Source organism: Actinia tenebrosa, unplaced genomic scaffold (assembly GCF_029948245.1).
Source record: "Actinia tenebrosa isolate PJP-AT-01 unplaced genomic scaffold, QUT_ActTen_1.0 PGA_scaffold1__47_contigs__length_23844297, whole genome shotgun sequence".
NCBI classification, from domain to species: Eukaryota; Metazoa; Cnidaria; class Anthozoa; order Actiniaria; family Actiniidae; genus Actinia; species Actinia tenebrosa.
In genome coordinates this window covers 11,908,229-11,922,746 of record NW_028292578.1, presented here as the reverse complement: position 1 = coordinate 11,922,746, position 14,518 = coordinate 11,908,229, and the positions used below count along the sequence as shown (strand labels likewise).

Below are 14,518 nucleotides of genomic sequence, written 5' to 3'. Positions count from 1 at the left end.
TTTTCCATTTCAACCCACGTGTCATTTCCTTGAGTATTCTTTCTTTCTTTAACTGTGGGCGTAAAGTTTTCCATTTCAATCCACGTGTCATTTCCTTGAGTTTTCTTTCTTTCTTTACCTGTGGGCGTAAAGTTTTCCATTCCAATCCACGTGTCATTTCCTTGAGTATTCTTTCTTTCTTTAACTGTGGGCGTAAAGTTTTCCATTTCAACCCACGTGTCATTCCTTGAGTTTTCTTTCTTTCTTTAACTGTGGACGTAAAGTTTTCCATTTCAACCCACGTGTCATTCTTTGAGTATTCTTTCTTTCTTTAACTGTGGGCGTAAAGTTTTCCATTTCAACCCACGTGTCATTCCTTGAGTATTCTTTCTTTCTTTAACTGTGGGCGTAAAGTTTTCCATTTCAACCCACGTGTCATTCCTTGAGTTTTCTTTCTTTCTTTAACTGTGGACGTAAAGTTTTCCATTTCAACCCACGTGTCATTCCTTGAGTATTCTTTCTTTCTTTAACTGTGGGCGTAAAGTTTTCCATTTCAACCCACGTGTCATTCCTTGAGTATTCTTTCTTTCTTTAACTGTGGGCGTAAAGTTTTCCATTTCAACCCACGTGTCATTCCTTGAGTTTTCTTTCTTTCTTTAACTGTGGACGTAAAGTTTTCCATTTCAACCCACGTGTCATTCTTTGAGTTTTCTTTCTTTCTTTAACTGTGGGCGTAAAGTTTTCCATTTCAACCCACGTGTCATTTCCTTGAGTTTTCTTTCTTTCTTTAACTGTGGGCGTAAAGTTTTCCATTTCAACCCACGTGTCATTCCTTGAGTTTTCTTACTTTCTTTAACTGTGGACGTAAAGTTTTCCATTTCAACCCACGTGTCATTCTTTGAGTATTCTTTCTTTCTTTAACTGTGGACGTAAAGTTTTCCATTTCAACCCACGTGTCATTTCCTTGAGTATTCTTTCTTTCTTTAACTGTGGGCGTAAAGTTTTCCATTTCAACCCACGTGTCATTCCTTGAGTTTTCTTTCTTTCTTTAACTGTGGACGTAAAGTTTTCCATTTCAACCCACGTGTCATTCCTTAAGTATTCTTTCTTTCTTTAACTGTGGACGTAAAGTTTTCCATTTCAACCCACGTGTCATTCTTTGAGTATTCTTTCTTTCTTTAACTGTGGACCGTAAAGTTTTCCATTTCAACCCACGTGTCATTCTTTGAGTATTCTTTCTTTCTTTAACTGTGGGCGTAAAGTTTTCCATTTCAACCCACGTGTCATTCCTTGAGTATTCTTTCTTTCTTTAACTGTGGGCGTAAAGTTTTCCATTTCAACCCACGTGTCATTCCTTGAGTTTTCTTTCTTTCTTTAACTGTGGCCGTAAAGTTTTCCATTTCAACCCACGTGTCATTTCCTTGAGTATTCTTTCTTTCTTTAACTGTGGGCGTAAAGTTTTCCATTTCAATCCACGTGTCATTTCATTGAGTTTTCTTTCTTTCTTTACCTGTGGGCGTAAAGTTTTCCATTCCAATCCACGTGTCATTTCCTTGAGTATTCTTTCTTTCTTTAACTGTTGGCGTAAAGCTTTCCATTTCAACCCACGTGTCATTCCTTGAGTTTTCTTTCTTTCTTTAACTGTGGACGTAAAGTTTTCCATTTCAACCCACGTGTCATTTCCTTGAGTTTTCTTTCTTTCTTTAACTGTGGGCGTAAAGTTTTCCATTTCAACCCACGTGTCATTCCTTGAGTATTCTTTCTTTCTTTAACTGTGGGCGTAAAGTTTTCCATTTCAACCCACGTGTCATTCCTTGAGTTTTCTTTCTTTCTTTAACTGTGGACGTAAAGTTTTCCATTTCAACCCACGTGTCATTCCTTGAGTATTCTTTCTTTCTTTAACTGTGGGCCGTAAAGTTTTCCATTTCAACCCACGTGTCATTCCTTGAGTTTTCTTTCTTTCTTTAACTGTGGCCGTAAAGTTTTCCATTTCAACCCACGTGTCATTCCTTGAGTATTCTTTCTTTCTTTAACTGTGGACGTAAAGTTTTCCATTTCAACCCACGTGTCATTCTTTGAGTTTTCTTTCTTTCTTTAACTGTGGGCGTAAAGTTTTCCATTTCAACCCACGTGTCATTCCTTGAGTTTTCTTTCTTTCTTTAACTGTGGACCGTAAAGTTTTCCATTCAACCACGTGTCATTCCTTGAGTTTTTCTTACTTTCTTTAACTGTGGACGTAAAGTTTTCCATTTCAACCCACGTGTCATTCTTTGAGTATTCTTTCTTTCTTTAACTGTGGACCGTAAAGTTTTCCATTTCAACCCACGTGTCATTCTTTGAGTATTCTTTCTTTCTTTAACTGTGGGCCGTAAAGTTTTCCATTTCAACCCACGTGTCATTCCTTGAGTTTTCTTTCTTTCTTTAACTGTGGACGTAAAGTTTTCCATTTCAACCCACGTGTCATTCGTGTCATTCTTTGAGTATTCTTTCTTTCTTTAACTGTGGGCGTAAAGTTTTCCATTTCAACCCACGTGTCATTCTTTGAGTATTCTTTTCTTTTTTTAACTGTGGGCGTAAAGTTTTCCCATTTCAACCCACGTGTCATTCCTGAGTATTCTTTCTTTCTTTAACTGTGGGCGTAAAGTTTTCCATTTCAACCCACGTGTCATTCCTTGAGTTTTCTTTCTTTCTTTAACTGTGGACGTAAAGTTTTCCATTTCAACCCACGTGTCATTCCTTGAGTTTTCTTTCTTTCTTTAACTGTGGACGTAAAGTTTTCCATTTCAAACCACGTGTCATTTCCTTGAGTATTCTTTCTTTCTTTAACTGTGGGCCGTAAAGTTTTCCATTTCAATCCACGTGTCATTTCCTTGAGTATTCTTTCTTTCTTTAAACTGTGGGCGTAAAGTTTTCCATTTCAATCCACGTGTCATTTCCTTGAGTATTCTTCTTTCTTTAACTGTGGGCCGTAAAGTTTTCCATTTTCAATCCACGTGTCATTTTTTGAGTATTCTTTCTTCTTTAACTGTGGGCGTAAAGTTTTCCATTTCAACCCACGTGTCATTCCTTGAGTTTTCTTTCTTTCTTTAACTGTGGACGTAAAGTTTTCCATTTCAACCCACGTGTCATTTCCTTGAGTTTTCTTTCTTTCTTTAACTGTGGGCGTAAAGTTTTCCATTTCAACCCACGTGTCATTTCCTGAGTATTCTTTCTTTCTTTAACTGTGGGCGTAAAGTTTTCCATTTCAATCACGTGTCATTTCCTTGAGTTTCTTTCTTTCTTTACCTGTGGGCCGTAAGTTTTCCATTCCAATCCACGTGTTATTTCCCTTGAGTATTCTTTCTTTCTTTAACGTGGGCGTAAGTTTTCCATTTCAACCCACGTGTCATTCCTTGAGTATTCTTTCTTTCTTTAACTGTGGGCGTAAAGTTTTCCATTTCAACCCACGTGTCATTCCTTGAGTTTTCTTTCTTTCTTTAACTGTGGACCGTAAAGTTTTCCATTTCAACCCACGTGTCATTCCTTGAGTTTTCTTTCTTTCTTTAACTGTGGACGTAAAGTTTTCCATTTCAACCCACGTGTCATTCCTTGAGTATTCTTTCTTTTTTTAACTGTGGACGTAAGTTTTCCATTTCAACCCACGTGTCATTCTTTGAGTTTTCTTTCTTTCTTTAACTGTGGGCCCGTAAAGTTTTCCATTTCAACCCACGTGTCATTTCCTTGAGTTTTTCTTTCTTTCTTTAACTGTGGGCGTTAAAGTTTTCCATTTCAACCCACGTGTCATTCCTTGAGTTTTCTTACTTTCTTTAACTGTGGACGTAAAGTTTTCCATTTCAACCCACGTGTCATTCTTTGAGTATTCTTTCTTTCTTTAACTGTGGACGTAAAGTTTTCCATTTCAACCCACGTGTCATTCTTTGAGTATTTCTTTCTTTCTTTAACTGTGGGCGTAAGTTTTCCATTTCAACCCACGTGTCATTCCTTGAGTTTTCTTTCTTTCTTTAACTGTGGACGTAAGTTTTCCATTTCAACCCACGTGTCATTCCTTGAGTATTCTTTCTTTCTTTAACTGTGGGCGTAAAGTTTTCCATTTCAACCCACGTGTCATTTCCTTGAGTTTTCTTTCTTTCTTTAACTGTGGGCCGTAAAGTTTTCCATTTCAACCCACGTGTCATTCCTTGAGTTTTCTTACTTTCTTTAACTGTGGACGTAAAGTTTTCCATTTCAACCCACGTGTCATTCTTTGAGTATTCTTTCTTTCTTTAACTGTGGACGTAAAGTTTTCCATTTCAACCCACGTGTCATTCTTTGAGTATTCTTTCTTTCTTTAACTGTGGGCGTAAAGTTTTCCATTTCAACCCACGTGTCATTCCTTGAGTTTTCTTTCTTTCTTTAACTGTGGACGTAAAGTTTTCCATTTCAACCCACGTGTCATTCCTTGAGTATTCTTTCTTTCTTTAACTGTGGACGTAAAGTTTTCCATTTCAACCCACGTGTCATTCTTTGAGTATTCTTTCTTTCTTTAACTGTGGACGTAAAGTTTTCCATTTCAACCCACGTGTCATTCTTTGAGTATTCTTTCTTTCTTTAACTGTGGGCGTAAAGTTTTCCATTTCAACCCACGTGTCATTCCTTGAGTTTTCTTTCTTTCTTTAACTGTGGACGTAAAGTTTTCCATTTCAACCCACGTGTCATTCCTTGAGTATTCTTTCTTTCTTTAACTGTGGGCGTAAAGTTTTCCATTTCAACCCAAGTGTCATTTTTTGAGTATTCTTTCTTTCTTCACATGTGGGTGAATTTTCTTTAATTTCAGAGCACGTCATTCCATTGACTATTATTTCTTTATTTCATTTGGGCGTTTTTTTGTTTTCTAAGATTTTTATTCCAGTTTCAGACCTTATATCCTAGAACATATATTTTTCTCAGTTGTAGTTGTCAGGAGAGGAAAAATATTATTGGAAAGTGGAAACTCTGCCGGAAAGCCATTATTTGAACATTTTGTATATATTTCTGTCATTCTTTTTTCAGGGAATTGGCAGGGAATTGGAAAGGAAATGGAAGAAAGAAAAGGGATAAAGAAATTACCATCCGTTTATTATAATATACCCTATTGGAAATTCTAAGATCAAAATAGTGGTAATATATTAATCTACCATCTTCACTTAAGTATTTTAAATACTTATAAGCACTTTAAAACAGCTGTTAAGCGTGCAATTTGTTGGGGAAAGCCAAATGAGTTCCTTCGTGGGAAGCCAAGCAAATACATTCGTGAGAAACCTAATATATGTCGACGGGAAACCAATTACCTGCATGTTGGAAAGCCAAAAAAGTGCACTTCAGGGGAAGTCAAGTTAGTGCACGACCAGAAAACCCACAAAGTGCATGTATAAAAAACCCAAAACTGTGCAAGATGTCACTCAGGGTGAAGTCAAGTTAGTGAGCAACCTCGATGAGCTTTTGTTAAATTCTTGGGCCAAATTTGAGAACATGTGTGTGAATGAAAAAATGTAGTCCACGTTTTGAAAGCCCACAAAGTGCAAATCCAAGACTCACTAAACCCATTCAATGCTAAACTAAAAATGCCTCTTTAAATATTTTAAAAAAAAATTATTTAATAGTCGGTATATACAGCGTCATTAACTTTTCCTGTTTTGCCCCACTTGAAAATCCCAAAAGCCACTTAAGTGCAGTCACTGTTAGTACAAGAAAGCCATTAGAGTGTAGGTATTAAACCCGTGAAATAGATATTAGACTAATTCTATTCTAATTTTTAAAATATACAGTGGGGATTTTCGATACAAAAAGCCAATTCAATGTCGAATCTCGTGTCAGGAAGCCATTTGTATGCCGCATGCAGTTTTGAAGCCAATGATGTTGATTTTCCAGGTTCTAAGCCAATGAAATGGTAGTTACGCTAGTATGGTTTCAGATGTTATGGTTTAAAGTTTCCTTACACATAAGACATCCTTTTCAGTGTCGAGTTCTCTCTACCGGAAGCCATTTGTATGTCAAATATATATTAGTCCATGTAGAATATCATACTTATATCTGTGGTCTCTAAGTCCCATAACTTAAAATAACTCCGTCCCACCCGCAGCTAAAATAACGTAAGGAACTTTTGGTCAAGAAAGCCTCTTCAGGTGCCAAGTCTTGTGACCTAAAGCCATTTGTATGTCAAATACATATCATTCCATATGGAATATACTCATATCTGTGGCCTCTTAAGTTCCCCTAACTTTTATTTTATGACCCTGCATGTTCAATAACTTTAGGCCAAGAAAGCCATTTCAATGTCGAGTCTTACGACCAGAAACCATTTGTATGTCAAATACACATTATTTCATGTGGATTGGCGGCAGTCATACTCATATCTCTGGTCTGTACGTCTAGTCCCATAACTTTATAACCCCGTCCCATCCGCACGTGATGACCTTGGATGTTTCGTGTGGGTGCCACTCGCAGTCGATACAAACACCGTCGTGTGCCTTGAACTTGCTGCAAAATTAAATCACAGGAAAAATAATATTGACCAAACGTTTCTTAACATCCTGTTACAAGTTTTCACTAGAATTCCTTCTGGTTGACATCACATGGTGGTCAGTGTTTGACAACCATTTGGACCAGATAATGAAAGACTTTTATCAGCAGATTGAAATCCAGTAATTGTCTCAAAATGTTGATCTTACCAATATAATTTGGTGGATTTCCAGTCCCAAATATTGAGTTTTCCATCAGCATCACCAGAAATTACGTAACTAAAAAACAACAAAGATAGGTTTTTTACAAGAAAGAAAGAAAAAAAAGACTACAACTCCCAGGAGTCAACAGGACGTCTACTTACGCTCCGTCGGGAGAAAAGCTAGGCTTGCAGGCATATCCAGCCACCTGGGGGGGAAATAAACAATAGGATTTTTTTTTTGAATATGGTGATGTTTCGTCAGGATGGTGAAAAGGGCAAGTTGGACTTTATTTATATGTTCATGTTATGCCAGAATCATTACCAAATGTTATCATTATTATTATTTATCATCTATCATACCACTGCCATCGCCATCATCATCATCATCATGTATCAATATCCATCTATCATCACTGTCTATCATCAACACAACCATCTATTATCATCATCATCAATGATCATCGACTATCAAACCAACATCTATCATCATCATCTATCATTTTCATCAATATCCTAATCATCATTTATTATATCATCACCACCGTCATCACGCATCTAACCATCATCTTTCATCATCTGTATATTTCATCTAGTGTTCTTTACCATGTGACCTTTGAATATTTTCTTTCTGTTCAGCCGAAAGCGATTTTGAACTCCAAAAATAAGTATTTGATTATCCATGGACTGACACGCCAACCACTTTTCTGTGTACAAAAACAGATAAAATCAAAACTTGGTGGCTCATAAAAAACATAGAAAGCCAAAACGGGGAGGGACAGACTGTTTTCTTATTCTTACCATTGGGGTGCAGTGCAACAGCAGGCATGGAGTGCATGGAAGGCTCTGCGATGTACTTGAAGTCGACAGGAACATCCCTTTGAATGTGAATAGATGATGTGTAAGTTTGAACCAGGAGCAACTGGGAGGAGGGTAGATGGATGAATGGGGTACATGGAAGGATGAATTAGTGGGATGGATGAGATGGAAGGATGGATTAGTGGGATGGATGAGATGGAAGGATTAATTATTAGGATGGATGAGATGGAAGGATGGATTAGTGGGATGGAAGGATGGATAAGATGGAAGGATGGATGAGATGGAAGGATGGATAAGTGGGATGGAAGGATGGATTGGTGGGTAGTATGGAATAGTATGGATGGATGAGATGGGTTAGATTAAGTAAAAGATGCATGAATGAAAGAATTACGTTGGATGAATGAAATGTTATAAATAAACGAACACAATGAAAAAGTAAACAGTTTCTTCCCTCTACTCACCATTCCCATACTCTAATACTTTTATCATCTGACGTAGAAACAAATCGACGATTTTGATCCACAAAGGTAATCGAATTAACAGCCCCAAGATGTCTGGAAAAATGTAACAAGTCAAAGTGTAAGATACTGTGACAACTGAAATGGATAAAAACCATTGTTGACATTGTTCTATTCAAATAAATATATTCCTACCTGTCGTACTCTTGAACTATTTCATTAGCTCTGATATCCCACTAGTAATATCAATGAAAGATATAAGCATAATGTAAGAAAAATGAAGAAATCCTTCAATTGTGCCCACATTAATGTATCTACTTAAGAAATGACTGATAAAATGATACTGAAGAATGGGAGAGGTTTTTGCACCATCACGTAACAGCAGACATGTTAGATGGCAGGAACAATACAATCGTTTTACATGAGAAAGAATTCAATTCCCGAGAGCAAAGAGACTATTATCGCTCTGCCATCTAACCACAGGCAGCCCAAGCTGGATTATGGGCGTGGGCATGTGATGGTGCAAAACCTCTGAAAACCTTTAAGGGAATCATGTAGGGTGGTGGTTGTAGTGACTTGGTATTACATGTGAGTGGGGTTTGCTGGATCTCTCTTTCAATTCAAAAGTATCTCCTCTGTTTTCCCTCCCAGAAAAGGAATCCACATGCTAAATTCCAATTTCATCTGTGAGTTATGTAGCCATGCCCTGAGTTAGATCAGCTCAGAGGTTGTTTCAGGGTTCAATCAGTGAGTTAGCCATGCCCTAGATTAGATCAGCCCAGAGGTTGTTTCAGCGTTCAATCTATGAGTTAGCCATGCCCTGAGTTAGATCAGCTCAGAGGTTGTTTCAGGGTTCAATCAGTGAGTTAGCCATGCCCTAGATTAGATCAGCCCAGAGGTTGTTTCAGCGTTCAATCTATGAGTTAGCCATGCCCTGACTTAGATCAGCCCAGAGGTTGTTTCAGGGTTCGATCTGTGAGTTAGCCATGCCCTGACTTAGATCAGCCCAGAGGTTGTTTCAGCGTTCAATCTATGAGTTAGCCATGCCCTGACTTATATCACCCCAGAGGTTGTTTCAGGGTTTTGATGAAGGTATTAAGGGAATCACTGATCCTACCGTTAGAATCTTCTTGTCAGAAGTTCCGCACACAAACAAGTGCTGCTTGTCCTGCACAAAAAAAGATACAAAAAAAAGATCATAAACATCAAAGTGCAAAAAAACAAAACGAAAAATAATGAAGATTTAGATGAAGATTTAATTCACCTCATCTGGGTTAAACTTGACACAGTATGGAATCTTTCTGTTGGTGAACCGTCCAATGCATTCACCTAAAGATGAACACAAAATGTAGTAATACTACATGAAGATTTGCTTGAGCAAAAAGATATTTGGGTTACTGGTAACCTATGAAGGCAATTCCTACCCCTTGGAAATTCCAATACCCCTCTGTGGGGGAGGTATGGATATTTTCTGGTACTACACATACAGTACTAGCATTCTCAGACACTGGTCATATGGAAAAGATAAATGCTGTCTTAAAATCTTTATTCCAAATTCACCATACCATACCTGTCTCAGTGTCCCATAGTTTGACATATCTGTCGTACGCTGCTGTAAGGAATTGAGATCCACTGTTGTTGAAACAGATATCCCTTACTGCCTTATTATGTCCTGTTAAGAAAAAGAACAGTTTTTAGGCCAATAAGTACAGGAAATTGCCCAATCTCAATGACAATTTGGAATTTATAGGTATTTGTAGGTGCTTTATAACTGCAAACAGCACAAGCGCGGGTTTTCTATTTCTTCATTTTACCAGAGTAATCCAATACCGCTCAAAAGCTGGATTTTTATTGCTCCCTATTTACAGTACCGCTTTTGTAAGGTTAGGTTTAGTGCTATTGTTTGGATGACCAATCTATCGTTTTTTAATCCAATCATGTAACTCATTCCAAGCGGTACAGGCTGGCTCTTTTACCTCAGTGACACCCACCTGTAAACGTTCTAAGACACCTCCTGTTGTTATAGACCTCCCACAGCTGAAATATACATTATAAATCAACACCATATCATTAATACTATCTAATGTTACCATAGTCAATGATGCAAGATTATGGTGGGCTTTAGGGAATGTTCATTCTTTACCCATGTTCGCCAGGAAGGGATGATGAGATTTCTGGGGGATCATTGAATAAATCCAGCTCAAGTGGGTGGGTTTCACAAAAGATCTGAGTCACACAACATGTTTATAATAAACAGAATGGAAAAGAAGGAGGGGCTATTTTTTACACAACAATGAAGAGGGGGGTCAGATTTCCTCCCAAATAAAAGATGAGCAGTTGCTTAGGCGATTAGGCAAGTGTGGAAGGGAATTTTAGAATAAAATGCTTACCTTGACTTTACAATCCATACTACAAGACAGGAGAAGATGACCTGATACTGGGAAGAGACGGACGGCGGAAACACCTTTGGTATGACCAGTCCTGAAAAAACGAAATAAGAAAATTAAATATTATTATTAAATATTACTTACTGCAAAATGGTGTGATACATGTATTTGGCAATGGTAGTGATGCATGTATGCTCAATAGAGATGATGCTGCTGATAATGGCAATGGTGATATTGATGGTAAAGGTGATGATGATGGTAATAGTGATGATGGTAATGGTGATGATCATGGTGGTGCTAATGATAATGATGCTGATGATGGTGCTGCTGATGGTGATGGTAACGATGATGGTGCTAGTGATGATGGTGATGACGATGGTAATGGTGATGATGATGGTAATAGGTGATGATGGTGATGATGATAGTGGTGCTAATAATGTTGCTGATGATGGTGCTGCTGATGATGGTGATGGTACTGATGGTTATGATGATGGTGTTAATGATGATGATGGTGATGACAATGGTGCTGCTGCTGATGATGGTGCTGATGACGACGATAACTTACCAAGTATGAATGTGTTTCTTGGGTAGATAACACCTCTCTGGTGGTTCGTCGGTATCTAGTCTGACATCAAGATCTTTAGGTATGTGTAGATATGAACGTCCCTGGTAATCAACAGCATCTTTAACTGTTCAAAACACAAACGATGTTAGCTGACATAAGTAACTCAGAAAAAATATAAGTCCCAGATCAAGGTTTAAAATAATGACCTATCAAGATGCCGCTCATTATCACTGGCCAAAATTAATTTTAGCATAGTCACATCTCATTTCTGGCTTAATGTTACTAGTCAAAATGACCGGCAAAGCAATGATTTGACTGGACGAGTCCCAGCTCTGAATAGACATTATACAATGCCCAGCCATTATTTTCAGCCCTGGAAATGGAAACCAAGTGCCAGACCAAACTTACCATGCAAAGTACTTTTCTCTTCAACACTTTTGATTTCTTCTTTCTTGCTTCTTTTCTGCTTGGCTAACTCAAACTCCTCAAGCTTTTCAGCTTCCTCCTGCAATTCAGAGATGGCTTTGTTTTACGATAATTATCACAATCCCCTCAAAATACCAATCTACAGACTTATTCAATTGCCCTATTTCACTATGACATCACATCAAAACAATCTTCAACAATCTATTGTTTAAACGCAAAGGATCATGGTCGTCGGAGGGGGTCAAATCAACACAAATTCACCAAAAATTGTTTTAAAACCTGTATCAATCCACGAAGAGAAGTAGAATAGCCAGCAAACACTCAGAATATTTTTTAGTACATATTAACACATATTATATCTGAAAACCAGGCCATTTTAGATTAAACTGTTTCGTTAGGAGCAAATTTTGTTGAATTTTCTATGGATTTGGCGATTCTATCCCCTGCATAAACAAGCAGTGATGTCATAGTGAAATAGGGCAATTGCCCTGTCTGTTTAACAATTAGACTTAAAGCCCAAATGGTCTACGAGTCAATAGACAATGAAGTGGAAGGCCAAATGGGCTACTGACTCGTAGACAATGACAATGAGAGGTCTCATTGTTTTAGCATAAAGTAACTTATTGATCAGTCAAATAAATGGATACAAAAAATGTTGCAATTAGGATGAAAACAAAAGTTGGCCACCATTGTTTTTGTTTTCAAAGCTGGCACTTTTCACTACTTATCTATCACCAATATACCACTAGTATCTCAGCCTATCAGAGCACAGAATTAGTGAAAGACCAATAGTAGGTTTAGACTGATACATGTAGTACTAAAAACATAAATTTCTGTACCTCAGATGGCTTGGAGCTCTTAGACTCATCAATAAAAGGTGCCCATGGTCCCTTGTAGCCCTCAATGTCCCCAGGATCTCCAGGACCTTCTCTTTTTCTTTTATCTCCTGTTCGTACTTTACTGCTCTCAAATACTGTTCCTCCTTTCAGTTCATTGCATTTTTCAATGTCTCCAACAAAACTAGAAACCAGATATAAAATATACATGCATCACCTTTTGCTTTTATTTATTGTGTATATAATTTTTTGACATTGTATTGAACATGTAGCTTAGATTGTATGCACAATCTGATTGGTCAAGAACTGTGCTTTATTTATTATGGACAAGGTCCATATTGACGACTCTTAAAACTTTATTGCATGCGAGCTAAGCCTCAAATCCAAGTGTTGCTTGTTTTGTTATTCTAATTTCTGCTTTTGTTTACCGACTTCAGAAAAGAGGCTAAGCTCACATACGCTTAAGAGTTTTAAGAGTTGTCAATTCTGGCCAGAGATTTTCTAATTACCAGCCATTTTTTCAAGCCCTGTATAAGACGACAGTTGTTTTGACCTTACTGACCTTGACCCAGCTGCTGGATTATTGTCTGCACTTGGATCCAAAGCATAACCTAGAATGGTTCAATAGGATATCAAACTATTCAATTTCACAGCCAGTCCAGTCCCAGTGCTGCTGCTTTTGTAATTGCATCTTCGCATTGACTTTCAACTGGACAGTAGTTCAGGGCTCGAAACAGAAAACAATTGCAGCCTGCCATAGTAAAGGAGCATGCTAATAGGAGGTCATTCCAGTAAATTTTGCATGTCATTTTATTATTCATTTGGCAGTGCATTGTTATTTTCACCTGCAAAACTTGAAATTTGGCCAATCATTAGGCCATTGGAAGGCTGCTATTTCGAGCCCTGTAATTTTGAAAGCCACTAGTCTATTCATAGTCTAATCTTACATACTTACCATAACTAGTAAAGGTTTTTCTCTGGTTTTCAAAGGTGAAATCACTCATGTGTGACTCTTCTACATAACCTGTGACAATAGTTTTTAACAGTAAAATATAAATAATGATAAATAATATGTAAAATTCATATAGCCCTAATTTCTAAGTTCCATTAGAGCTTTACGACTCATTTCAAAATACATAGCAATAAATAAAAAGAACTAAAATACTTATGTTAAAAACTACAGATGATTGGAAGAAAGGTCAGTTTAGGACAGACTTTGTCCATGGATCAGCCATCATTTTGAGCTCTGTAACTCCAGAAAACGACACAGACAACGCAACAAAAATGAGAATACAACAACAAACCTGACAACATGTTTTTTGCTGCATTTTGTTGACGTGTCTTGTTAGGATTTTGAGGTCCAACCTAAAGAAAATAATTAGAAAATACATATTATATAGAAACAAAAAACCTGCGAGTTAAAATTGCAACCAGGATCCATGGTAATTTTGATTAGATTAGTTGGCTCTGGCATATTTTCCTAGACAAATTGCATTCTAGATGTTTTAGAGATCAGAGATTTCATGGCTTAAAATAATGGTCGATCAGTCTCTGGTCATGAACACAAGCCAAATTAGCTTAGTCATACTAATTTCTGGTTAAATGGTACTGGCCAAAATGACCAGTAAGGCAAAGATTTGACTGCACAAGTCCCAGTTCTGGCTGGACATTGCCTGATGTCTGGCTTTTACTTTAAGCCCTGCAATTTGTTTAAAAAAATAAGCCAGAGTCAACTAATTTAATTAAAACTGCTGCATGCATGGATGGAATAAACAACCATGCTTCACATATAGCACAGTTATTGACCAATCCAAGCATGCATAACACTGAAGCTACTGCATATAATAACAACTGTTTTTTAAGTCCTTAGCTTCGCTTACCTCAGGGGCAAACAACTCCTCATATTTAGCATTATACAGGATTTCTTTTGAAGACTTTTCAACTTTTCTTGTCGTTCCAATATCTTTCTGTAAAATAAAGAAATAAATTTGACAATCATGAATTGTAGAAAGGGTTTGCTCTCTGAGTCCAACTAGTAAAGGACACGCTATTTTTTGAAGGTCACAACTTAGAATAAGATAAAGCAATCTATATAAGTTTGCAAAATTATTTTCCCAAAGTTTTTTCATAAAACGTGCAACTATTGACGTTCTTTGCACGTTACGATTTCAATTTTTTTCTAACCTTATTTATAACTGTCGGAGCGCAATCCAATTGAAATTTTGACTTCAGACTATCAATAGAGGATCCAGGTTTGAGGTGAGCTGTATGATCTTCAGTTATTTCTTCATTAGGGCTGTCATTTCCTTCTGAATCACTGTTCTCGCCATAAGCATTGACCAAAGCTTGAATGCCCGCCATCTTGGATTTGA

The 14,518-nt window shown here is 37.4% G+C and overlaps 2 protein-coding genes across 2 annotated transcripts in view; one reads left to right on the top strand and one right to left on the bottom strand.

Moving 5' to 3' along the window:
• The window catches only part of LOC116304479 (17S U2 SnRNP complex component HTATSF1), a 24,030-nt gene extending 17,555 nt beyond the window's left edge, over nt 1-6,475 (top strand). Inside the window, exon 14 of the mRNA XM_089032364.1 lies at nt 5,019-6,475. The gene's annotated coding sequence lies outside the window, so the exon portion shown is untranslated. The remainder of the gene's footprint in view (nt 1-5,018) is intronic.
• LOC116304476 (pre-mRNA-processing factor 17) lies at nt 5,574-14,518 on the bottom strand. Its single transcript, XM_031714215.2, has 20 exons — nt 14,331-14,518; nt 14,027-14,113; nt 13,451-13,511; nt 13,102-13,170; nt 12,709-12,757; nt 12,150-12,330; nt 11,293-11,389; nt 10,885-11,008; nt 10,323-10,413; nt 9,924-9,969; nt 9,503-9,604; nt 9,197-9,261; nt 9,050-9,100; nt 8,128-8,168; nt 7,936-8,028; nt 7,457-7,533; nt 7,262-7,362; nt 6,821-6,864; nt 6,666-6,734; nt 5,574-6,474 (listed from the first exon to the last, which is right to left on the bottom strand). Exons 1-20 carry the CDS (start codon nt 14,505-14,507, stop codon nt 6,366-6,368), a joined length of 1,734 nt encoding a protein of 577 aa, XP_031570075.2. The 5' UTR covers nt 14,508-14,518; the 3' UTR covers nt 5,574-6,365.